Genomic DNA, 25902 nt, shown 5'->3' with positions numbered 1-25902 from the left:
AACCATCCCCATGACACCACCTTGATGAATCTGTTGTTTGTTACGTTTTAGGCCACTACTGTAAGAATAAAACTAAATAATTCATTTTATTATTATTATCGCATTTGGAGGTGATATGAATAGGGGCTGGATATGAATAGGTGCTGGTTATCGTATGTCATTAGCTATAGAACATCCTCTCCCCCTACCCTGCTTTGCCCTTCTGTGTGGCAGAGATTAGCACATTAATTTGGAAGGAGTCGTTTTATTTTGTCTCCCAGAAACTCCTTTGTCTCTTGGAACTACAGAAGCATAATAACAACGGTTATCAGTTTCAGCCCGAGCCCGACGGGGCCAGAAAAAGCCTGTCCTGTAGGGCTGGGTTCGGGCCAACGATTTATGCTATTTGGTAGTGTCGGGCTGCACAAAAGAAATACAAATGCAAGTGCACTTCAGCATGAGAAGCAGCTCACAACAACACTACATGTAAAGCCATAAACGGTGTCTGGCATGAGAAGTTGATTAGATGTGACATCAAGCATCATGTGGTCAGAACCTTAGATCTCTCTCACACACACACACACACACACACACACACACACACACACACACACACACACACACACACACACACACACACACACACACACACACACACACACACACACACACACACACACACACACACACCTTCAGCTCCAATCCAAACATTGGGGCAGCATACTGGTCATTCCCTACATGTTTCATGACAGTCTGACCTTCCATTCTCAGGTCATCTTGCTAACTAACACACACACACACACACACACACACACACACACACACACACACACACACACACACACACACACACACACACACACACACACACACACACACACACACACACACACACACACAGACAGGATCGATATCACTGGACAACACCTTGCCAGTGGTATGGTTTCTGCCCGACGGCAACAAAATGTATAAAGAATATAGGTGGGTGAGCCCTTCTTTGCCTAATAATCTAGTATGTGAATACACAGACAGACTGAGCTTATCGCGGCGTGCCACTGTCGGGGTATTAAAATGGAATAGGATTGGCTCTCCTGGCACTCTCCCTGCCCTCATCTGCCCCCCCCCCATCCTCCTCAAGCATTATGGATATTTTACAGACTGGGTCAAAAGTATCAACACACTCCTCCTTATCAAAGTCTGAGGGAGGCTACCGCCTTTGTCATTTAGCAAATAATATACTGAAGCGGCGGCAGCTGACTTGGCATGCAGACAGCTAATTCCACATGAGGGTTCTTATGTTGACTGGAATTAAAGTGTGTGTGTGTGTGTGTGTGTGTGTGTGTGTGTGTGTGTGTGTGTGTGTGTGTGTGTGTGTGTGTGGGGGGGGGTTACAAAACATATGGGTGCTTGAATTAAGAGTGCCTACACAGCAACCCCTTATAGAGAAGGCGGGGGGTGGAGTGGACATATTCAGCCAACTTCCCATAATATCAGACACAGCTTGGCTTGGAATTGCCCTGCTGTTCTAACTGCATTTCCACTAAATGCGTTCAGTCTGTAGCAGCAGCGATGTTGGACCCCTTTATTTAGTCAGTGTGTTTAAATGGGTGCCAAGATGGAGGCCTATGGCTCTCAAGAAAATGTGTTTGTGGAAATGTACCATTGGGCTAGAGCAGTTTTAGACTGCGGAGTATGATATACAGTGGAGTCTGTACAGTTAAATACAGTTGTCACTGCATGTGGCATGGCGATAAGTTTACCGGAATGAATGCTACTGCAACAAAACCATTTTAATTATGTTGGGCTCTTTGATCAAAACAGTACAATGATTGAATACACCTTTACAATGGGTGGCCTCAATAGTAAAACTAGCTGTAACTTTTAACTCAACTTAGAATAGCAGGCCAGAAATATTTTAAAATTACTTTTTTTTAAAGTAAGTCATTGGGATATTTTCCATATAATTGATTTGTAACATTACATAACATGTGAGCAAAGCTGAGTACAAACAGGATGCTTCCTGGAGAATGGCCTCCACTCCTTTTGGTGGCAAAACAGCCTTGGCTTTGTCGCCACTCTTGGCGCCAATATTTTCACTTCCACACACGATACCTCAAAATGTAATGGGCACCGGCAGAGCGAGGTGGTGGCTTCTTGGGCTGCAGCCCTGAATGTTTTCTCAAAAGCCCCAAAATCTTGTAGGTTTTTTAAAATATCTTCAACTTTGTGTCATTTCACTCAGTCTCTCTGGCTGGACCCGACATCTTTGTGCAGTAATACTCCTCACCAGCTCAGTGGCCTTGTGGTCAGAGTGTCTGCCCTGAGAGTGGGAGGTCGGGGTTCGATCGGTCATACCAAAGATTATAAAAATGGGTCCCACTGCCTCCCTGCTTGATACTCAAGCAGGGAGTACCCAATCCAACAACGGTCGGAGTGGGGGTAAGTCCCTGCGTCATGCTAGCATCATGTCCAGGGGCTGTACTCGTACATCAAGCTGCCTCAATCTACAGAAACAGGAGATAGGCCCTATGGGCCACAGGGCTTGGCAAGGCTTACTTACACTCTTAATAGTGAGAGGGAGCAATACGCCACCAGGCATCCAGCCTGCAGGCCCTGCTGAAAAGAATGTGTCATGTGACCTCAGTGAACAAGCTTCCAAGATAAGCAGCTAGCATCACGGACATACTGTAAGGCACAGTTTCTCAGCCGGTGGTTTATTGCAAGTGTAGTCTTTTAAAGTGTAGTGTATTGATTGATCATTAAAATAAACTTGCTCTTAAAATGCACGCGGCCCGAGGACCCGAGGGAGTGATGCGCTGAGTGAAAGTCGGTCGGATTTGAAAATCTCAAAAAAATATTGATAAATCCGTTAATCAACATGATATGGAGTATCCAGATGTCATCAATATAATGTCATAGGTAGTGATATCATAGTTATAGTCTGGCCTGGACTTCATATTTGGACATGCCTGACATGGAACTCCATATATGAGCTTAAAAGGGACACAGACAGACAGATACAGAGATCTCCATATATGGACATAAAAGGGACACAGACGGACAGATTAAGAGATCTCCATATATGGACATCATAGGGACACAGACGGACAGATAAAGAGATCTCCATTGTCATAAAAGGGACACAAGCAGACAGATACTCTGACAGCAGGTACAACGAGTACAACTGGTATTGCATAACCGGAGGGGCATGTGTTCCCAACGGTCATCGTTTCTGACTTGCATCGTTCCAGAGTAGTTGCGGGCACCGGTCCATTTTATTAAATTTAGGCTGTAGTGTTCCAGGCAGAACAGCAGCCACCTAAAAAATTGTGTCTGCATGGTCTATGCTCGTAGACCATGTCAACTCCTAGATCAATCAGCCTGGTTGTATTGCGATGGATTTGTTGAGTACATTCATATGCTCCACGCAGGATGAGCCCTAACCATGTGTGTGAGCCCCCTTTCACTTACTCGACTTAAGCCCTTTGCTCCTCCAGAGACCACAGGCCATTGACAAATGTCCTCCACTTAACACGGTTCTTTTGTGTAAGTTGGCTCTGTTCTCCCCAGTTTAGCCCACTCTCGGAAATGTCTGCCTTAACACTTCTCCAGCTGTTCCTTGTAAGACCTTGTTCCCTTGTTCCTCTTTCCTTTTTATTTCCTTGTCACAAATAGCTGATACAAAATAATACATTTTTTCTTTCTTTTTAGCTCAGAGTAAGCGTGTAAGGGCTCTCAGAACTTCAATGTCGGTCGATGCAACCCGACCGGTCCGGTTGGGTGAAGCTGGTGTTGCGTTAATAGTCTTTGAGCTGTTTTTACAGCGTTGCCCTGCGTTAGTCTAGCCTTCTGTTATTCACATTACATCTTTTATAGTTTTTGAAATATTTAATTTAATAGAGGATATGCGCATGCTTAAAGTGAATGGCACATCGAGTGGCAAATCGAGTGGCAAAGAAACATGCAAAATGAGTTTAACATTGTTTAATGTTGTTTAATGCAATCAGATATGACTATTCTGTTTGGATGCATGGGCTGTCAAGGCCAGAAAGTATTTTTTTGACACTCAGTAGGCATTCCTGCATAACTTCCGGGTTTGATGATGATGTCACACGCATATCCTCTATTATGGAATTGAATAGGGCTCTGATCGGGTGAAACCTTGCCCAGGTAGATATGTCACAGCGACTGATGTCATAATTTACTGACGTCACAGGTGGCCATGGAGTCAGGCTGAGAGTCATATTCCAGTCTTCTTTTCTCAAACATAAAAAGGTGACACTGTTGTGATGCATTGTAATGCATCACAACACTCCAACTGTGGTTAACGACATACAATAGCCATTACAATTGCAATAAGGCTGTGTATTTTACTTCCTGATGAGACATTTTATATACCAGTTATGAGACCTTGTATTGGCTAATACACTGTAATATATATATACAGCATATAATGCATTGTCTAGTAGTGTAAATCTTTGTACATCTCTAGGGTAAATGCCTTGTTTGATCATTTGTTTCTCACCTTTTAATGCTTGTATTGGTATGGGGAAGCAAATCAACTCTAGCGCCCAAGAAGATACAGAGACAGTTTGTGCTCTTGTCATGATGAGGACGTATATCTGCAATTATAACAACCAGATGGCAGTGAAAAAGAGGCGGTGGGGGGGGGGGGAGGGAGGGAGGGGGAGAGAGTTGGGGAGAGAGGGGCGGGGGCGGACATTGAAGAGAATGCTTTCAAAGTACAGGATATAAAATAATGAGTGGAGAAAGAGAGCGAGAGCGGGATTGACAAGAAGGCCATGTTGTGTGCGGGAACGCATCTGTGTCATTTTAAGATTTCTTTGGCTATTCAAAAATGGCTGATATACAAGCTCGTAGCGCGGCACCGAGTGCCGCGCTACGAGCTTGTAGATCTGCTATTTTTGAAAAATCGTGAAAATTGGTGCAAATCTTTGAATATATATATTTTTTAAAGCAAACATTTGTAACTCAAATCTTTGCTTCCGGGGGTCCCTGCAACTAAATATTTTGAGATGGTGGTCAGCGGCCAAATACATATAATTTTGGGGGTCCTTGATATGAAAAAGTTTGAGCACCACTGATATAGCAACATACGTTTTTCGGAAACCAGTTAGGATTTAGAAGACATTTTGTAGATGGGTTCCCGGATTGAATGGGTTAAACACTGAAATATGTTTTTTTTTAAATAGGATCTTTCCTCTCTGTCAGGTGGAAACCTCATTATGTCCAAAACTGCTATACTTTTCAGGATTCAAAATTAAAAAAATAGCAAAACAGTAGATCTACAAGCTCAAAATGAGCTTGTGGATCTGCTACTTTTGATACTTTTGTGTGACACTGTAGTAAGATCAAGTAGGGGCATTAACTCATTTTCTGTCATTAACGCATATATGCGTTCTATAGAATCCATCACTTGCCTGCCAATAACGCATATATGCGTTTTTTACATTTAAAAAAAAAAAATTTGACCCAAAGACCAAGGAGATATGATTTTTCGAAGATCTAGACTCCTATCCACTTCCTTGTTAACTTAAAACTTAAAAATTCTGTATCTCGGCTCCTGAGTACTTTTTTAATTTCAATGAAAAATCTCTGGCAGACAACTGCAAACAATCTGAAATAACTCTGGCCGGTTAAGTGTTAATGTAAGAAAAAAACACCAAAAGTTTAAATACGGAGATAAGAGATTTCTGCCCCAACAGCAACCCTTTGCAGGATGTGAGCCTGAGAAGCCGTTGCACGGCGGTGTCGCTCGCTATAAATAGCAGATCTACAAGAAGAGCTGCTACTTTCAGTGAGCGATGCCGTCGTGACTATTACTGAGGCTTAAGTCAAGAGGTTTTTTGGAGATATGCAAATTGTTTTTTTATCGTTGAGCCTCATTACTCAACCAGATCCGCACCAATGCAAACTGTCACAACACCTCCATTTCTGCTGTGTTTTTCATTTGTTGGAAGAACTGCTCTGTTCCATACCCAACTCCTGTTCTTTTTGTTCAAATATGAGACACATCAAACTGCAGTGTTTTAACGCATTAAGGCCTGAGGTTCCGATTCTACAAAATGTCTTCTATATTTTAACAGTTTTCTGAAAAACGTATGTTACTCTATCAGTGGTTCTCAAACTTTTTCATGTCATGGACCCCCAACATTTTATGTATTTGACCGCAGACCACCTACCATCTCAAAATATTTTTTTCCAGGGACCCCCCAGAAGCAAAGATTTGAGTAACAAATGTTCGCTTTAAAAATATATATATTCAAAGATTTGCACAAAATGTATGATTTCTCAAAACATAGCAGATCTACAAGCTCACTCTGTGCCGTGCTATGAGCTTGTATATCTGCTATTTTGGAATAGCCAAAGAAATCTAAAATGACACAGATGCGTTCCCGGATTGAATGGGTTAATAAATAAATGGTAAATGGTGCATTTATATAGCGCTTCTATCCGAAGCGCTTTACATTGATTGTGCCATTAACCCATTCACACACACATTCATACACCGATGGCGGAGGAAACCATGCAAGGCACCAACCTGCTCATCGGGAGCAATTAGGGGTTCAGCGTCTTGCTCAAGGACACTTCGACACTAACTCAAGGGGAGCGCCCCAGCCCGGGATCGAACTGGGAACCTTGCGGTTTTCCAGTTCACTCTACCCGGCCACTCTACCCCTGAGCCACTGCCGCTCTAATATAGAATAGATAATAATGCGACTGGGGGAATTTGGCCGCAGACCCCTATCAGGAAATATTTTATGCCAGGGATCCCCATACAAGATTCGTGTTGTTAAAATGTTTCACAAATATTCAACTTTTTTGTATTATCTAATTTTACTTGAGGGCCCCCCTATAACCCCCTCATGGACGGAGGACCCCTTGGGGTCCCAGACCCCACTTTGAGAACAACTTTGTGTCTTGAACACCTGCCAAGTTAATGTATTAAAATGGGGAATGTGTGTGTTTTTCTTCTCACATCGGAGGGTGGCTGCTTACACTCTGCACCCCCTGGTCAAAACAAATTACCTACGCGTGTGTGACATGTAATTTAACACTGTTCCGCCGTGCCAGTGTTTGTGAATGGGTGATTGTGTGCTAGATGACCAGAAAAAGCATAAATGTACAGTAAATGCAGTCCATTTAGCCTTCAACCATTTGAGTGTTTCCCGCCCACAGTACTGTGGCAAACGATTCCAACTGTGCTTAACCTCTAACCACTTCCAATCTGGTGTCCCTATTTTGGGCATGTACATTTTGTAAATTAAAGCCCTACTTTGTCATACCTCAGTCTACAGTGTCACACAAAGGTAGCAAAAATAGCCGATCTACAAGCTCACTACATGTTGTGATGCGACGCATTTTGAATTTATAGATCTGAAATTTCGCATTTAAAAAAAAAAGTGGTGAAGTGTGGATTTTATAAACATTGAATCAATAATAATGTTCACTTGGATAAACGTAGTAGGTGAAATCAGTATACTGTAGCTTATTGATTTAGCTATCAAGACCTTTTTTGTGTAAGAGTCTTTTATACATCGGGTGCATTTTATTAAGGTTATTTGGCCAACCTGAGGAGTCCTTAATTGCTCGCTATACTGATGCTGTACAATAGCTCCAGTCCCTGGAGTAATTAATTAGCAAATCTAACAGTACCAATATGTAAATGCCCACCTACTGTATAACGAACGAACGCACGCACGCACGCACGCACGCACGCACGCACGCACGCACGCACGCACGCACGCACGCACATTCTCATGCATGCAAGTACACATTCTCAGTCTCTCTCTCTCTAGAAGATTCAGAACAGCTACAGAGTGGAATAATTAGTGGCCTAATACCTGCTGTTACCATACTGAGGCACTTTTTTTTAATATAGTATATTTATCATAGTAATGAGTTAGTATCACTCTGCATTACTAACCTTACACAGTTGGATGAGAGCTGTCATAATGATTTTTATTTTTTTGTTTTTTTTCCCATCAGAGCAACCCATTTAGTTCAGCAAGTTGGCTTACAGTGTAAGAACATACAAATGTTTTTCCTGCATGTGTGCAAAACGTGCACAGAGCTGTCAAAAAAGATATACACTATAACTCACTGTCATCAAATAGCGTACCTGTATTCTTATCACTAAGGCTTAACATCCTCATAGAGAATGTGTATGACTCAACATGGTGAGGCCTGGCCTTTTGCTTGATTTGAATTGATTACCTTATTAGTCTCGCAGCGGAAATTCAGTTTTCAGCTTCACCCAGCTGATGGCTGTGGGGGGGGGGGGGGGCTGTTAGGGATCGATTGTTTTGTTGAGGGACACTTCGACACGTAAACCAGGGCCAGGAGACCAAGCGGTGACCTTCTGATTACCATAGTTCTCTCTACCCACTAATCTACAGTATGTAGCCTACCTAATGTTGTTGGTGATGTGGCTGGGGGGACATGTTGTGACATTGAGTGATTGAATAAAACATATGACTGTGTGAAAGCTACAAATGGATGCAGACGGAGGATTCTCTCTGTGAAGAGACTGCACTCAAAACTATTCTGTTGTGCCATTCATTATTGATGTGCCACTGAAAATGTGGTGATGTCGCTTTTGTCAAGCTACCCTTCAACTTCAGCTTTTGTTGTCGCAAGTTTACAGTTCTAGAAGAGTGGTAAAGTTATGTATTGTACAACCTCAGTGTTCTGCAGGATCGAAGAATAGAGAAACACAAGACAAGACCAAATTTCAAATATACACGAGGTGCATGGTCAAAATAGAAATAAAATGAGGCAGAATATTCCTCTAGTGAAAGGAGACACAAGATTTAGCAGCAGTTATAAATAGCAGCAGATATATCACAGTCTTTTGAGCAGGTTAGAGACATCACTTACAGTAGCAGCAGATATCAGACATGTATACGTTTATAACCAGCTGGTAAACAACCAAAAATAGATTAATACTTGAAAGCTACCATCTGAAAGTAGTTAAAGGTACTGGGACATGTGTAGCTAAGCTCATCCCCCCCTGCCTTTCGCACACTGACTCAATGCCAAGTATTGTTTTAAGACAGGACGGATAAACTAGCCCAAGGCATGACTCTTTTTTTCTCTTCTCCATGTCAAATGCCATGTTCCCTCTCTCCCTTTCTCTCTCTCTCTCTCTCTCTGTCTGCCCTTTTTATTTGTAATGTTCCCTCCATCCTCCATCTCCATCTGTTTGGAGTCTACGTCCTCCTCTGTCCCTCTGTTTGTGTCTACGCCCTTGCTCTCGTCTCTGAAAGAGGAAGAAGTGTGGTGGTTCACGTGGGAGTCTGCCTGAGAGAGGCAGCAAGGGCTGTTTTTTTTTTTTTTTCACTCTCTCTCTTTTCTCTGCTGCAAGCCCATAATAACCACTTTTGTGTGTGTTCTCTCGTTTGCAGGAGAAGGGGAAAGCAGACGGGAGCATCGATCAAGGTGAGTACACTTAAAGTTTGTGTGTGTGTGTGTGTGTGTGTGTGTGTGTGTGTGTGTGTGTGTGTGAGCACGCGTGTGTGTTCAAACCAAAGAGCATTTTTCAAAATACTGTGTGGTACTGTATGCCTTAACAACCCAATTGCCAAAGAAAAATGTTGCCATTTTACCTTTCTGCAAACCACATTCATGTTGAATCTCCACGTTTCTTAACAATGCGGACCATGTCTACTCAATCGTCAGAGATTTTTTTTGGCAATCTACATTTCACATCTACAGTACATGATTCTGTGTGTGCGCGCATGCATAAGTGCGTGTGTCTACTTGTATTACTACAAGTCCCCACAAGTATAGTACAATTGGAGAATAGTCATTGTGAGGACAATTTTCCTTGTACGCAACATAAATGGTTGTTTTTTATGGTTAAGGTAGTCTTACAATTATGAAAAGCTTCAGGTTGGGTTTAGGATTAGGATTACGTATTTAGTGGTCAGGTTTAGGACTTGTAGTTAGTTATGAGTGATTTATACTTGGCTACAGGTTACAGCACAACACAAGCATGTTGTGCACCAAAAATAGCAGATCTGCAAGCTCACAATGCAGCACAGGGCTATATGTGATGCATTGTAGCTTGTAGATATGCTATAGATTGGTGTGCAATGAAGTACACAGTAACTATGGCTTTGCGTTAGGGTTTTGAAAAGAACAACTAAGGTAAAAATAGCATCTATAAAACTGCTGTCCTAAAACTTTGATGTCCTCACAAGTATAGCAATACCAACGTGTGTGTGGGTGGGTGTCAGTGAGGTGAGGTGGGGGGAACTCAGATTCCTCATTCTAAGCGACAACCCTGACTGAAGTAATGGACAGTTACCCAGGTTGAATAATGTATGCTGGATGAATAATTATTCAACTCTCTGCCATTTCCTCACTCAATTCCATGCCAGATATGATTAAGCACGGTTTGCTTTGCATGCGTCCCATAGGCTACTTATTCTCTGCGGCCTAAGTCAAATTATTATTTTTATTTAGATTGGCATTATTGCCAGGCATGCTAAATCGTTGGCCTGAATTGAGAATTCCTTGGCAGTATTTTGGAGTTGAGACTATTCCTGGTTGAGCTGAGTGTGTTTGCAAACCACTGAAAGGCTGTTTTCTCTCTTGTGGGTTTTTGCAATTCTATATTCTGTAGTCCCAAAACTATTTACTGAATCTAATTAGTGATCTATTCTACAGTCTAACCATCTCATACTTTTGCGATGATTAAAACCCAGCGTTTTTTTTCTCCAAATCCAGTCACATATAGCGGTGGTTCTCAAACTTTTTCATGTCAAGGACCCCCAAATTGACACTTATTAGCCCGCGGACCCCCATTTGAAAAAATATGCCAGGGACCCCCATAAGAGAAGATTTTTTATGGCTCTAGCAGTGATTCTCAACCATTTTAATTTCAAGGATCCCCAGTTTAACATCCATTAGGCTACGGACCCCCATTTAATGGCATTTCTATCTCTGGGACCCCAATTTATATTGTAAAGTCAATGTTAATGTAACTCTGAGAGTGTACAAATGGAACCACATTTGGTTCCATTTGTACACTCTCAGAGTTACAGACCCATAAGGGTCCATTTGGTTTCTATCCATCATTTAGCTGGGGACCCCCTGGAACCCCCTTAAGTACCCCTGGGGGTCCCCGGACCCCACTTTGAGAACCAATGACATATAGACTTTTCCCTTCAAGCTTTTCTTTTGTCTTCCATCTTGCATTCTTTATTTGTTTTTTCAGCCGTGCGACACCGTGGTACGACGGAGCACAAATTACACCCTTTGAGAGGAACGCAGAGTAAACAGTAAAGACAGATTGAATCATAAGACAGTATAGGAGGCTGAATGTGTTCCAGAAGATGGGGTTCTCAACCATTGCAACACCTCTCGGTAGTGGCCAGGACATTTATTTCGCCCTGTCATCTTTCATTCATAGGTTGTTTATCTCAAGATTTTCCAGAGGTTGTATATCCTGAGAGGCTGATTGTTTTTTTTTGTTATTTTTTTTACTCGGTCTCAGTCTTTTCTTGCAGTAGGTGTTTAATCTGAAAAGACGCTTCTTGTGTGTGACGCCGCTGGCATCTCCCGTCGCGATGATGATTTCTTTTGTTCTCCTGTGAAATAAACTTCCCGTGCTTCCTTTGTATGACATCGTCACGCCGCCTTCCCGCCTTGGCGAGTTTTTCCCTTGAAGCGCCCGTGTGACAGGGATGAAGAAGACGTGACGGGATTAGCATAGAGCTTTGCAGCAATCACTCTACGGGTGACTGCTCGCCGTTCGACGAGTGACTTCCCTCTGTAAACAGTGCATCATTGCTGTCGGGCAGAAACCTCGTATCTCCATGTTTCAGATGTTATATGTTTAGTTTTTTCTTCGTCATTTAACGGCGTACTTTGCCATACAAGTGCGTTGTGTAAAAGCTGCGGAAATGGACGATCTAAAAGCACGTCGCATCACCATCGGCTATAACACGTCGCATCGCAATCGGCTATTTTAGCTGTTTATGAAAGACTTGATGAAAGTGAAAGTGGTTTAAGTGTGCCTGTGTTTTTTATAAATATTGAAACAATGAGAAAGTATTAACACGAGCTTGTGACTATGTAATAAATACATTGGATCCAATCGAACACAGGTTCTTCCTTTTTTTCCCTGAAAAGTAACGGTTTTGGACATACAAGGTTTCCGTCCGACAGCGACGATATATTATACGTTGTGGTCTGGTCTCAGCCTCATCATCACTTCCAAGAACTGTAGGCTCTGCTGACTGTTTTAGTTGTATCTCGTCATCTCTTTATTTCCATGTATTACCACATTTCTACATACAATGCACCTTTTGTTCTGGATTTCACTGGATGTCAGAAGTGTCAATATCCCTTAATGACTGTGTATCACATGCTGTGCACAAACGTTCCAGTTTCAGGAGAAGGTATTCCAGTTCTTCATCCAGAAATGCTCTGTGCTCAAATCATAGTAATGTCTCAAACCATCCCCGTTTTCGGTGCAGTTGTCAAATACCTTGAGGATTCAGTGTAGCAGCTGCCATGCAGCGTTGCTAAGGAAATGTCACATACGTAATGTTTCTCACAGCCCCAGCAAACACACCTGGTGAGTAAAATTGGGACCAAAATATTGCAATCAGTAATCAGCAATGAATTAGCATTTCCAAAACCCACGTTAACATATAATCAGAACCACCCCTGAAGGGAGAAAAAAACTCAGGAAAAAATAGCCGGTCTACAAGCTCATGTGTCGCAACGCTACACGTTGTAAGCTTGTAGATCTAAGCTTGTAGAGCTATTTTAGAAAATAATTTGAATGTATAGCATCTGAGGGTTCCTAAAACTCAGGGTTGAGAAGGGCCAAATTTGCTTCTGAGAACCTTATCTGAAACTAAGCTCTAGCGCATGGAAACACATTTCACGGCACGGTTCACTAATTCCTTCTAGCGGAAAAGTGCCATTCATTGTTTCTCAATTAGGGCTGTCCTCGACTAAATCCGTTCTTTGTCAACTAGTAGTCATACTAATTTGACTGATTAATTACCGGTAGTTGATTAATCATCAAGTTTGTATAATGGTGTTTGTTGCATGCAATCAGGACCAGTCTTTTCAGGTTGATGAGATTGAGAGCTGAACATTCTAATGTTGATTTCACAATGGCTACTGGCTATTGCTCATCATAAAAGAGATATGCTCATCATAAAAATAAATCTGCACATAAAAAATGTATTTAAATAGAATAATCGATTAACAAAGTCTTGATCGACTGAGACCAAACTGACCGATTAAGCAAGTATTCGACTCTTAGGGGACAGCCACGATGCAATAGCAAGTGAAGTATCTTCTGGTGCAGTGGTTCAAAGTGGTGTCCAGGGACCCTCAGGGTTCCTTGAGCAGGTGCCAAATGGACCCTTTCAGGTCTGTAACTCTGAGTATACAAATGGAACCAAATGGATCCGTAAGGGGGCCATTTATTAGCCTGGGACCAGACGAATCTGCCAGTGCAAAAAAAAATTGCACTCAGCGATTTGGGTCTGGCACCGGTCCGTTGGGAATCCATTTCCTGCTCCAGAAGTCTGGGGTGACCAATCAGGGCCCAGTATTCAAATATGGGAGACTGTGATTGGTAGTTGGTTGTAAGTCTAACCAATTGCGTCCAGAGCCGTTGTTTTGATCCCGCCCCCTTGGGAAAAAAAACGTCCTCATAGAAGCACCAGACTCATATCCACGCAGCTAGCCATTTATACTCTCAAAGAATTAATGGGGGTCATTGAAATTATCTGGGGAAACCTAGTTGAAAAGAGCGTACAAGTCTGTTTTATGCAGGGTGTGCAGGGTCCAGCTAAACTAGACCAGCCTAGTCTTGTTTGCTGGATAAACCTAGTTGTCCGGGCGATAATTGCCTTGTCAGCTACAGTTTAGTGTCTGCATTGCTTCCTTAACACCACCTCCGGTGGAAACCATGCTGTGAACACTTTGTTAACAGCAGTGGTGGAAAGGAACTGAGTACATTTACTCACTGCTTTGGATTATGTCGAAGAGACAACCATTTATGTAGTAAAAATAATGTTTTAGTTAACAAAATGTTTTGATGGGATATATAATATACATTGCAGGAGGTAAGGGGCCACATTTCACCTTCCATTTACATTTAATAATATAATTTAAAAACAAATTGTAGAACATTTATCGAAACAATGTTACATAAAACAGAAGAAAAACACGTGAGCAAAATGTAGATTCAAAATAAAGAACAAAACAGTTGAGTTACGATCATCAGGAATAATGAGGACGTGCAAACATTTACAAAATAATTAAGGACCGTAAGAAATAAATAATTAATAGAATCAAACTCTAAAATACTGTTTTATTTTATGTTTGTTTTATGTTCTCAATGAGGGGTTCAGGGACCCACAGGGGTCCTTCAGGGGGTTCCATCTTAACCTAAACAATCTTGAAAAAAATTGTTTGAAACATTTTATCAGCTGAAATCTTACATGGGGGTTCCCTGGGGGTCTGTAGCAAAATACATATTACCTTGACATTTGAGAACCACTGAAATAAAATACTAATTAAATCAAGGGGAAAGGCCTTTTGATACAAGTACTGTACGTTTTAAGAAATGGCCGATTTATCAAGGCTGAGCTCCTCAGGCAGGTCGTTCCAGAGGCAAGGAGCCCTGACAACAAAGGCACCGGAACCTGTCTGCAGACCTGGATTAAACTTGACACAGAATGACAACTATGAATGTATGAAGGTTAAAGAAAAACACTAGAGAACCAGAAATAATGGGGCATGGCTTTGGATCAACTCTCTGTAGTAGGTCCATGCATTTTTAATACCCACCTAGAACTGAAATCCCAAGTTGAGAGAAAAACAAAGAGGGAAAGAAAAAGGTTTTCTTCTGGGTTTTGCGCGATAAAACAGAACTAGAAGAACGGTGAAAGAAAAACGACAAAGTATTGTGTCAGGTACAACGATGACAAGCGTCTGTCTTGACATTAATACCCCTTTCATCGTACAAAGCATCCTGGTATCAGCGTTGTTGTTCCCCACGTTTCAGAGCGACTTTGGACAAGTATCACTACATGGATGCTGTCAATCCCAGAGGTTTTCATTTGTTTTTAGCCCTTACCCGCCCCGCCCCAGGGTAAGTTGATTGACAAGTGGAATAACGCTATTGTTATTTCCCCACTAGCGCTGGAGAGGAAAGGAAAGCTACATGCACGTGCATGCACACGCACGTACCCAATGCTTGCACACAGACACACATTTGTCAGAGAAACCAATATGTTCTTGGCCTTCAAGGTGTTTTCTTAAAGCTAGTGAGAGCCAGTAAAACATAGAGAACAGGAATCTGCCATCTGATCTTAAGAGACGGAAAAGTGCACTCCAGTGTTCCCAAAATGTATTTTAAAATTGTTTCGAATTCCCAATTCTGCTAGCCTGCTAGCTACCTAGGCTTTGACTTAATTGATGTCAAGTAGATGATATTAGTAGTACAGTGTATTAGTGATATACGTCACTGCACGGGCGAAACGGAAATGGGGAGATAACACGACATCTGTTCAACTCAACTCATTTTCAGAGCTGTTAGGCGGTTAGGAGACTGTTAGAGACTGTTAGGCGGAAACATTTGAAAATTGTTGGAGCCAACACGTCAGTCTTCTCAGCTTAAGCCTTAGCTTAAGTGATTATGGGCACATAAATGGTTGTACTGTTGTTAACTTTGGCCAACCCAAAGTTTCTTCAAAGCTGGAACCACACCTCCTGCTCAGTGATGGGAGGCGGCGTGTGTGGGATGAGTCAACACAGGCAGTGATGAGAGAATTTTAGTCGATAAATTCAAAAAATGTTAAGTCCACAAAATGTTGAGCTATGTGCTTTGCAAGGTGTACAGCTGGCGTTTATAAAGCCGCACTAAAAGCTGTGTCTTCCACAGTGGCAGACAGGTTGGAAATCTCTGTAGGTATTAAATTCGTAAGATACGACAATTATGCTTTATGTCAAGAGAGAGAAACTGTGTGTGTGTGTGTGTGTGTGTGTGTGTGTGTGTGTGTGTGTGTGTGTGTGTGTGTGTGTGTGTGTGTGTGTGTGTGTGTGTGTGTGTGTGTGTGTGTGTGTGTGTGTGTGTGTGTGTGTGTGTGTGTGTGTGTGTGTGTGTTAGCTTTTCAGGTGTCTGTGTGGTTTCCTGTGTGTGCCGTGTGCGTGTGTCAGAAGGAGCACACAGCTACTGACAGAGTGATCTATTGAGATGTGTGTGTGATCAACAGGATGCAGTACGTCATGTGACCTACTGCCAGGCTTGCACCACATTGTAAATTGCAGTCAGTCACATGGTCAGCCCTCTCAGGTGGTCTCGCGAAGAAAACCATTAGTCATGACTCTGAGGAAGATGCAGTAGCATCGAAACGTCAGTCGTTGTCTTTTGTACTTTGGCAAAACCTGCATGGCTCAGGCGCTGCAGAACTCCCTTTCTTGTAGAAAACCAGCTGTAAGAAAAAGAAACCTACGCTGTTATTGAAACCACCCTGATACCATATCCCATTTGAAGGACCAGCCTAAAGTATTTGCGTTGGTTCTGCAATGCTGTTATTTATCTATTTATTTTCCCCCTGAACTGTTTCCACCCATTTTTAGCCCATGCATTGAATGTAGAAGTCACCAGACGTATCAGATCGTCTGGCTACGTGAGACTCAAGTCTCAGGTGACTACAGGTTTGAAGATTAACCCATTATGCCTGAGGCCGATTCTAAAGATGTTTTCTAAATCCTATAGTTTTTTGGAAAAATAATTTTCCACGATTTTTCAAAAATAGCAGATCTACAAGCTCGTAGCGCGGCACTCGGTGCCGCGCTATGAGCTTGTAGATCTGCTATTTTTGAATAGCCAAGGAAATCTTAAAATGACACAGATGCGTTCCCGGTCTCAATGGGTTAAGCTCTACATCGGATTGTATCAGTTGAAGACACCTGTGCTGACCCAAAATGTTCTCTAGATCACTGACAAATAATGAGTGTGATCGTTCTCTCTTTTTTTATTTTGCTTTGCACAATGTACAATACTATTTGGCCTAGAAACCCTGACCCCCCCGCTCATCAGCTATAGTCTGCGTAGTCTAAAAGAAAACTGAGCAAAGCACTGGAAGCGAGGCGGGGGAGAGAAACACCTCCGCGAGTGAGCATAAAAACTCCATGAGATGTCTGCTCGTTGCGAGAGCAATCCCTTTGACATCGAAAGGCTTTTGTGTGTTTTTTCCCCTCCACGCGCAATGTGTGGTTTATTCCCCTCTTGAGACTAATTATTCGTCGCCGGTTTGCATGCTAAACGAGAGCCGCTGTCAGGAAAAGACATGCAAATGCATTTCACGGGCGTGTTATCCTGCTTCCCGCTCTGCGCTTGTTGTCTTGGAAGATGATCAGTGCACCTCTCTGGGATCGGCTGTCTGCTGATGCCACTGCCGTCGGCGGGGCTGCTGCCTCTTCTGCTCTCCATCTCTCTCTTAATTCTCTCTCTCTCTCTCTCTGTCTCTCTCTCTCTCTCTCACACTTTTCCTATTTTCTCTTCTCTAAGAAGCCCACTAGTGTTTCTGCCATACCGTCTCTCTCTGGCAGAAACCTTGTATCTCCATAATTCAACTCTTTACTGTAGGTTTTTTTTCCCTCCCAATATATTAATGCCCTACTAAATCATCTTATAAAAACTCAAAAGTAGCAAAAATCACCGATCTACAAGTTCACAACACGGCGCATCGTGTTGTGATCTTGTAAATCCGCTATTTTCACTCTTTCTGATAAAAAAGTGAAAGTAGTTAATTCTGTCTGTGGGCTTTATAAACATTGATCCAATGAAAAGTATCAACAAGAGATGTGACCAAATAATAACTACATTGGATCCATTGGGGTTCATACATTTTCCCAGAGGTTTATATATATCCTGGAAAGTATCAGATTTGGACAAGATTTCCACGCGACAGCGATGATATTCTCTCCCTCTCTCTCTCGCGCTCTCTCGCTCTCTCTCTCTCTCTCTCTCTCTCTCTCTCTCTCTCTGACATGCCTCGACTCCCTCTCTCTCCCCTGTCTCTCTCTCGCAGCTTTTGCGTGACAAGCCCTTATATAGTCATGTCCGTGCTCTTCACTCTGAGATGGTGGCATTAATTAAATTGGCCCAGTTTTGCCTGCAAAACACAGATGTTTCCCCGGAAAATTGCTTTGACACGACACACAGCACGCGGTAGATATCCAGCCGTCAGCCACAGAAATCCTATTTGTTACATGGCAACATGCATGACGCGCACACCACCACCTCGGCAGGAAAATAACATACATTAACCACTTAAGCGCTATTCGAAAATAGCCCACATTGTGACCTTTTGTAGATCTACTATTTTAGAAAGATGTTTGTGCTTTTACTTAGTATATAGTGTATTGATGCCATTAGTTTAGTACTTTTACTCAAGTAAAATTTTTAATACAGGCCTTTTACTTGTAACAGAGTATTCTTGTAAGTAGTAATATTAAGTAAACCGGTGATGCGCTATAGCTCCTCCTTCCACTGTTTGTTATTGTTGTCGCAGAGGTCCATATGTAAAAGTGAATATTGCACATTCATCTTCATGAGGCGTGGTGATTAATTTGGCCTTGAGTGGTTAATTTATGAACCCGTGCGGAGGCCTCATCAGGGTTCGTTACCGTCACAAATTAAACAATGGGAAGAGGCAAAGCCAGTTAGGCAGTCCTGTGGTTCATTTAGACGGTAATTGGGTGAGAATTAGATGGGACAAGCTTGACAGAGAGACTCATCTAACAAGCCACGGACTAGGGAGGAAGACGGCGGGGTGTCAGTGTCTTATTCCACAGATTTTATCAACCTTTTTCATGTCAAGGACCCCTAAATTATAATTTGGCTGCAGACCCCCATCTGAGAATGTTTTGTGCCAGGGACCCCCAGAATAGAAGATTTGTGTTAAAAGATTCACAATTATTCAAGATGTTTAAAAAAAAGGGATTTTTCTAAAGAAGATTTATTAACCACCCCATGTACCATGTATCATATGAAGAATAGTGACAATAGCCGATCTACAGTACACATAATCGGCTATCCACACTCAACACATAATGACCTTGTACAGTAGATTTTCAATCTTTGAAAGAATTTGAAGTGTTTTTGCCCACAATAGCTACACCAGGTTGAAAGTGGCTTGCGGCTGCCATGTTATTATTATTATTAATATTTTTTGTGATCTGTAAATTCCACTGCCGTGTGAAACCATAACACCTCTTTCTTCTGTGTGTGTGTCCGCCACACACACACACGCACACACACACACACACACACACACACACACACACACACACACACACACACACACACACACACACACACCCGCAGGCTGTTGCATCCAATCAGTGGCCGTCCTGATGACTACATCCACAAAGTGCCTCCTCAGAGGTACAGGCGACCGTGTGCACGCACACGGAAATAAGTGATTCATGGAGCTGCATCTAGGCTACAGCAGCAGGCAGCAGGTAACAAATTAATGGAGAGGAGAAGTAGGGTGAGAGGCAAAAAGAGGAGGTGGAGTTGTAGAATTTGTAGGGGGGGGGGTGAGTGGGTTGGGAGTTGGATGTATGGATGGGAAGGAGGAGGTGAGAGATTAGAAAAGTGGTTGAGAGAGAGAGGGAGAAAGAGAGAGAGAGAGAGAGAGAGAGAGAGAGAGAAGGGCGGATGCGCATAGGAGGTGGGGAGCGATCATCTAACTGTTTATTGGAGGCTGAAGAGGCGATCATTAAATCACAAAGCAAGAAACAGAAAATCCCACCCACGTTTACATTGTCTCTAAGCCAGGAGCCCTCCCTCATACGTTTGAAGCAACACGCTTGCACAGGAAGCATCTATTGCTGGATATTAGGTGAAATGTGCCTTTTATCACTTCACTCGCACTTTGCTCTCCGTGTTTTTCTTCTCTCTGGCGTGCGTGGGAGGTGTGTATATAGCACATAGATGTGTGTAACTGGGTGGATGGATGGATAGATAGATAGGAGTGTAGGATACATTCATATTCCATACACGCATTTTGCAGACACTTCATATGACTCAGACACACACACACACACACACACACACACACACACACACACACGCACACACACACATATCCACATGAACGTGTGCATAATGTGTGCATTGGGACACATACTGTGCTATACCGTACCTAAACAGCCTTCGGCTAGGTGTAGAGCTGACCCGGTACTCTCGTACTGGAGATGACGCTCTGTCTCCCGGAGACATCCCATATAATTAAAACAAGCAATAAGGATCATTTCACTGCAGGTGGTCGTAATTCATGATCAGAATGTCACATCGTGAATCTCCATGAAATATGATTTCATTACGCTGTCCAACAATAAAGACTACTCACCATAAAGTTCATAAAATACCGACCTGGAAACCACTGAGCCGTTGGGGCTTTAACCCATTAAGACCGGGAACGCATCTCTGTGCCATTTTTAGATTTCTTTTGCTATTCAAAAATAGCAGATCTACAAGCTCATAGCGCGGCACCGAGTGCCGCGCTATGAGCTTGTAGGTCTGCTATTTCTTTTTTAAATCGTTAAAATGTGTGCAAATCTTTGAATATACATTTTTTAAAGCAAACATTTGTAACTCAAATCTTTGCTTTTGGGGATTCTACAAATGTCTTCTAAATCGTAACAGTTTTTCTTTTAAACGTATGTTGCTGTAATATCAGTGTTTTTGTTTTCATTTCAAGGACCCCTAAAATGATATGTATTTGGCCGCGGACCCCCATCTCAAAATATGTTGATTGGGAAAAAACATCGCTTTAACAAAAAAATATATATATTCAAAGATTTGCACAAATTTTCATTATTTTTCAAAAATAGCGGATCTACAAGTTCATAGCGCGGCACTTGGTGCCGTGCTATGAGTTTGTATATCTGCTATTTTTTAATAGCCAAAGAAATCTAAAAATGACACAGATGCGTTCCCGGTCTTAATGGCTTAATCAGAATAGTAAAATATAATAGGATTTGCTGCTTTGCCCCCACGTCATATAGACTTGCTAATACATTTACACTATCTTCTGCAAGTGCAGTTATACACGTTTGTGATTCGCGTCATAAATCGGGGCTCCCTCTCTCTCTTGCAGTCATCTTGTACCCCCCCTCCCCCTTTTTTTTTCTCGATCGAGGCGAGAGTTATGGCCCCGTCTGGTATTTGACTTTCCCTCCCTGTAATTTAATCAAGGAGCAGCCTGAGTTTTGCACCGCGATCATTTTCACCCAAAAGCCTGAAAGTCAAAGACAAAGGGGCCAGTGCAGTACGTGGTATGGGTGTAAGCTGTGTGCCGAGCGTGTCCACACACACAGCTGAAGGACTTAAGGAGGGCGCATGTGCCCCCTGGGGGATGGAGATGAACTGATGGTGGCACTCCGAACAGCACTTTGCTCCAACTGGCAGAGGCTACAGACAGTGTGCATGTTTGGACATTAATGCTAGGACTTGCGCATGCACGCACGCACGCACGCACGCACGCACGCACACATGCACGCACGCACGCACGCACACACACAGGTTGTAAGTATTTACTAATAATATAGTGAAAATAAATAGAAATAAAACACGACAGGGCAAATCGGGACCGATGCAAAGCCATGAGCTACTTAGGAGCCAAATCAATAATTTGACATGAAATATTGATTTACAATATAGCAACATAAACAGAGGCTGGGCGCTGGTCGCTGGTCTGTTGCTGTCAAATAACCTATGTCCAAATGCTGTGATTAACCAAACCGAACATGCATTGAAGGTTCAACATGTATTAATGCGCGCGCGCGCGCCCTTATGGGGTGTGTGTGTGTGCGTGCGGGTGTGTGTGTGTGTGTGCGTGCGGGTGTGCGCACATGCGCACCGTAGAATTCTTTAGGGAGGACTTAAAATCAACAATAGCGCTAATAGACTTGAGGCTTGCAGGTAGCCCTTTCCACATAAAAGCTTCAGAGTATGAACAAAATACGTCTCTCCCATTCAGCTCTTGAATCGGCTTCCTCTGGTAGAATAACTGTGTATAAACTTGGAAAAGTAGTTGAATTAATATTTGGGTAGTACATTGTTTGCGATCCTGTGAATTATACACACTTTAATATGGGACACGCTCTCCTCCTCGTGGAGCCACTTGAGGCTGATGAATGAGCAGGGACGATGTGTTCTGAGTGAGATGAGAGTTTTAAGGATCAGTCTAACTAATTTATTTTTTGAGCTCTAATTTCTTTTTGAGGATCTTGAGTAGGCTAGTGTAGCAGAATGTGCAGGCACAGACAAAGTGACATTGAACAAGAGCCCCTGCCAATATTTCAAGAGCACTTCTATCTATTGAAGGTGAATTTTCTAGCCAGAAATTCTTCTTTTTGATTAATCTTTGATTTACCTTTGATATAACTTTCAGTGTCATTCTCTGGGAATTAAGTAACTTCTTCCTTGGCTGTAACTTCAGAGTCACCTGCTACCACTGTGAACCGAGAGGACTTCTTTAGTTTAGCACCGCACACTGTGTTAATGCTCCCAAAATAATGTATTAATAGAGCGGTAAAAACACGTTTCGGCCTCTGTGGCCTTTGACAGGCACACACACTGTTCAGTAGCCTACACCTGACGAAGGCCACAGAGGCCGAAACGTTTAATAAATTATATTAATAATACATTATTTTGTGAGCATTAAGACGGTGTGCTGACCTCCTCTTTCTTTACAGTTTATCTATTCTGATCCAGCACCTGTTGAAATGCTGGGATGTGCGTGCACCTCTTGACCGCTATCGACTCATTTCAAAGGAACCCCATAACTCTGAGAGTGTACAAACGTAACCAAATCCCTTTGGAACCCCTTCAAAGAACCCTGTTGATCCCTGCCTGGACCCCACTTGGAGAACCACCGGTTTAGCATTAGATCCAAAGAGTATCAACTCTGTTTTTCTCTTTTGTAGAGAGAGATTTGTCGTGAGCTGAATTATCAGCAAAAAGGAACAGGTTGCAATCATTGGCTGACTTCATGTCATTTACACAACAATCCTGCACGTGTTATTAAGCCCTTTTCAGACTGGCAGCCCAAATCTGATTCACTATCTAGTTTGGAGTCAGATTGGTCTGGCGGTCTGAACAAGTTAAAGGAGCGTGAGTGATACTTTTTGGTTAAAACAAAACGTTTTTTGTTAAAGGTCCAGTGCAATGACATTTTCGGTAATTTTATTTTTCAAAGTTTTAGTCTGAAACGGCCCCGCAAACCAATCAGAAGGTTCCATCCCTTCAGGCTATGGCACGGTAGAACATCACTCACGTGGCAGGCAGACACTTGAGATATCACTGTTTCACAATGCATTGGTATTTAGCACAGCTAAATGGAGCTAATGTGACAACTATTTGCGTACCTCGAGAGTGACAGTCAAAAAAAAAGAGGTGCCATTTCACATTCAACAGTTTGTATAATACCCAAAATGTGACCGCTTTTTCTATTTGGATTATATTCATGCATTTCTTCTCATTATTAATACCTTGTGATATATTAGTCAGCCTTTAAAAAAAAGGATAATTGGATAATGTGTGCAATGTAAAAGCCTGCTGTAATTTAAGAATCAGTAAACTGGTCGACGATAAATTGGCAAATCTGATTAGTTACATACGAGTTACATTCCTTTTTTTTGTACTAAGTGTAGCCACATATGTTTGTGCCCCTTTTTTAATCGCTATGCTAGTTAACCCAGTATCTACCTCCTACTGCTTCAAGCTCTTACTGCTACAAGCTCACAACGCATCGCAATGCGACATGTTGTGTTGCTATTTTTTACCCCCCCCCCCCCCCCACCAAGCTTCTCTCCCCTGAACATGGCCAACATGTACGCCACTGGCTGCCGTGCTCCTCACGTTCAAGTTTAACTTAATGCATGTGCATTATAACACAACTTGCGTCTGGTTCTCTGCTTTAACACAAAGGAAGGACCCCCCCCCCAACAAAAAGAGTAAGAAAGAAAAGGGAAAAAAAGAAAAAGAAACGTACATAGACTATGTACACAATATACTCATAAAGTAGGCTATGTATACATGACACAATATGAAACTACTGTATACAACAATGTGGGTGTGAAACGGGTGGTGTGCGATTTGATGCTACGGTGACATGTTCCTTTTTATTCAAGGAGTGAGAACAGAACTTGAACAGCACAAGTAGGACTTAATGATGTTTTGGGCTTTCCTTTTGCAGCTTATGGAGTTGTGTTACAGTAGTAGCTCTGAACCAGTGATTTCAGCTGCTGTCCTATACAGTTCTTAGCAGTCTGCAGTCCTGAGTGTAACAGATCTCTACATGAGCAGTCAGGGTGCCAAACCCCCACTGTGATGCAGCCTGTCGGAACGCTCTCAATGCTACAGCGATAAAAAGTTCAAAAGAGCTTTTACTCATCACAAAACTCTAGAGACACTTCTTCAGAAAGTACATTGTCTGCTGTGAGTTCTTGAGGATCCCTTATTATCTGCACATCCTGAACAGTGAACAGCAAGGTCATTACAGTTAACGAAAACTAAACTAACTGTTTAGTTTTTGTGTACTTTTGTGTACTTACAAAATGAACACAAAGAAACATACAGAAAAAGTATGAGGAGGCATAATGGGATGTTAACATGACTGTGAGTCCATTGCCTTCACAAAGTGGTTTTGTAATTTGCAGTTGTGTAGTTTGTATTGTAATACAAATGTCTTCTACATTTCTAACAGTTTTTTAGTTCTCAAACTTTTTCATGTCAAGGACCACCCAAAATAATATGTATTTTGCTGTGGATCCTATCTCAAAATATGTTGTTCCAGGCACCCCCAGAAGTTGTAACAGTTAAAAATGTTCGCTTTAAAAAAAGAAAACATCAATATTCAAAGATTTGCAAAAAAATATGCAGAAAAATAGCAGATCTGCAAGCTCATAGCACGGCACTCGGTGCCGCGCTATGAGCTTGTATATCTGCTATTTTTTAATAGCCCGAAGAAATCTAAAAATGACACAGATGCGTTCCCGGTCTTAATGGGTTAACTAAATGTATTTAAACAATACAAACGAGAAACCCCACTTTTGAAACTAGCTGAAACTACACCGAACAACTAATGGAAAATCCAAGACTATAATAACTGTGGTGCACAGTGGACCACAGCACCCATGAAGTCTACTATTTATGTTTATGTCTCAATCTTTACTGCCGGGCCCCATCAGCAACTGAAGGCTTTATGAGCTGAAAGCAAAAGATACTGACTTAAAGTCAAATTATTTGCTGCTCTGCTCTGCTCCCTCTCTCACTCCCCCCCTTCTCTCTCGCTCTCTCTCTCTCTCCCTTTCTCTCTCCAACCACTCCCACTCCTACAGCAAATGTGAACACACACACACACACACACACACACACACACACACACACACACACACACACACACACACACACACACACACACACACACACACACACACACACACACGTGCACTCTCTCCGGTGCCTGGCTGGGGTTTGACAATAAGTTATTGAGATGGGCTTGGGGACCAGCGAGGTCCTCGGCAGCACTTTGTCACACGCTGCAGAGGACAAGGCGTATTTGCATACCTCCAGGGAAGAGGAGATATTAATAAGATGCTGTCACGTTCGCTTTATAAGACTTAGTAAACACACACTCAGTCTCACATACCTGTGTTGTACAGATCTGGTGTCACTGACACAATTCTTTAATTTATTCGATTTTCTTTTTGTGTCTTCTGTACGGTGTGCCTCTGCAGTGTAGGCTAGCCGTCTGCCGCATCTGTGTGGTTATTTCTTTTCTCTATACTTACTTGTAATATTTAACATTATTTTTATAATGGAAGTCAATGGGCCTC

General features: G+C 42.3%; 1 protein-coding gene across 1 annotated transcript in view; it reads left to right on the top strand.

The window, feature by feature from the left end:
* fstl4 (follistatin-like 4) overlaps window positions 1-25902 on the top strand; it is a gene marked incomplete at both ends in the record, with an annotated part of 277470 nt that overhangs the window by 9000 nt on the left and 242568 nt on the right. The window contains one exon of the mRNA XM_084073607.1: window positions 9408-9441. Coding sequence (XP_083929733.1) covers window positions 9408-9441 — 34 coding nt within the window. The remainder of the gene's footprint in view (window positions 1-9407; window positions 9442-25902) is intronic.

The sequence above is a fragment of the Gymnoscopelus microlampas genome (assembly GCF_963454915.1).
Source record: "Gymnoscopelus microlampas genome assembly, chromosome: 12".
Classification (NCBI taxonomy): domain Eukaryota; kingdom Metazoa; phylum Chordata; class Actinopteri; order Myctophiformes; family Myctophidae; genus Gymnoscopelus; species Gymnoscopelus microlampas.
This window is presented reverse-complemented; position numbering and strand designations above follow the sequence as displayed.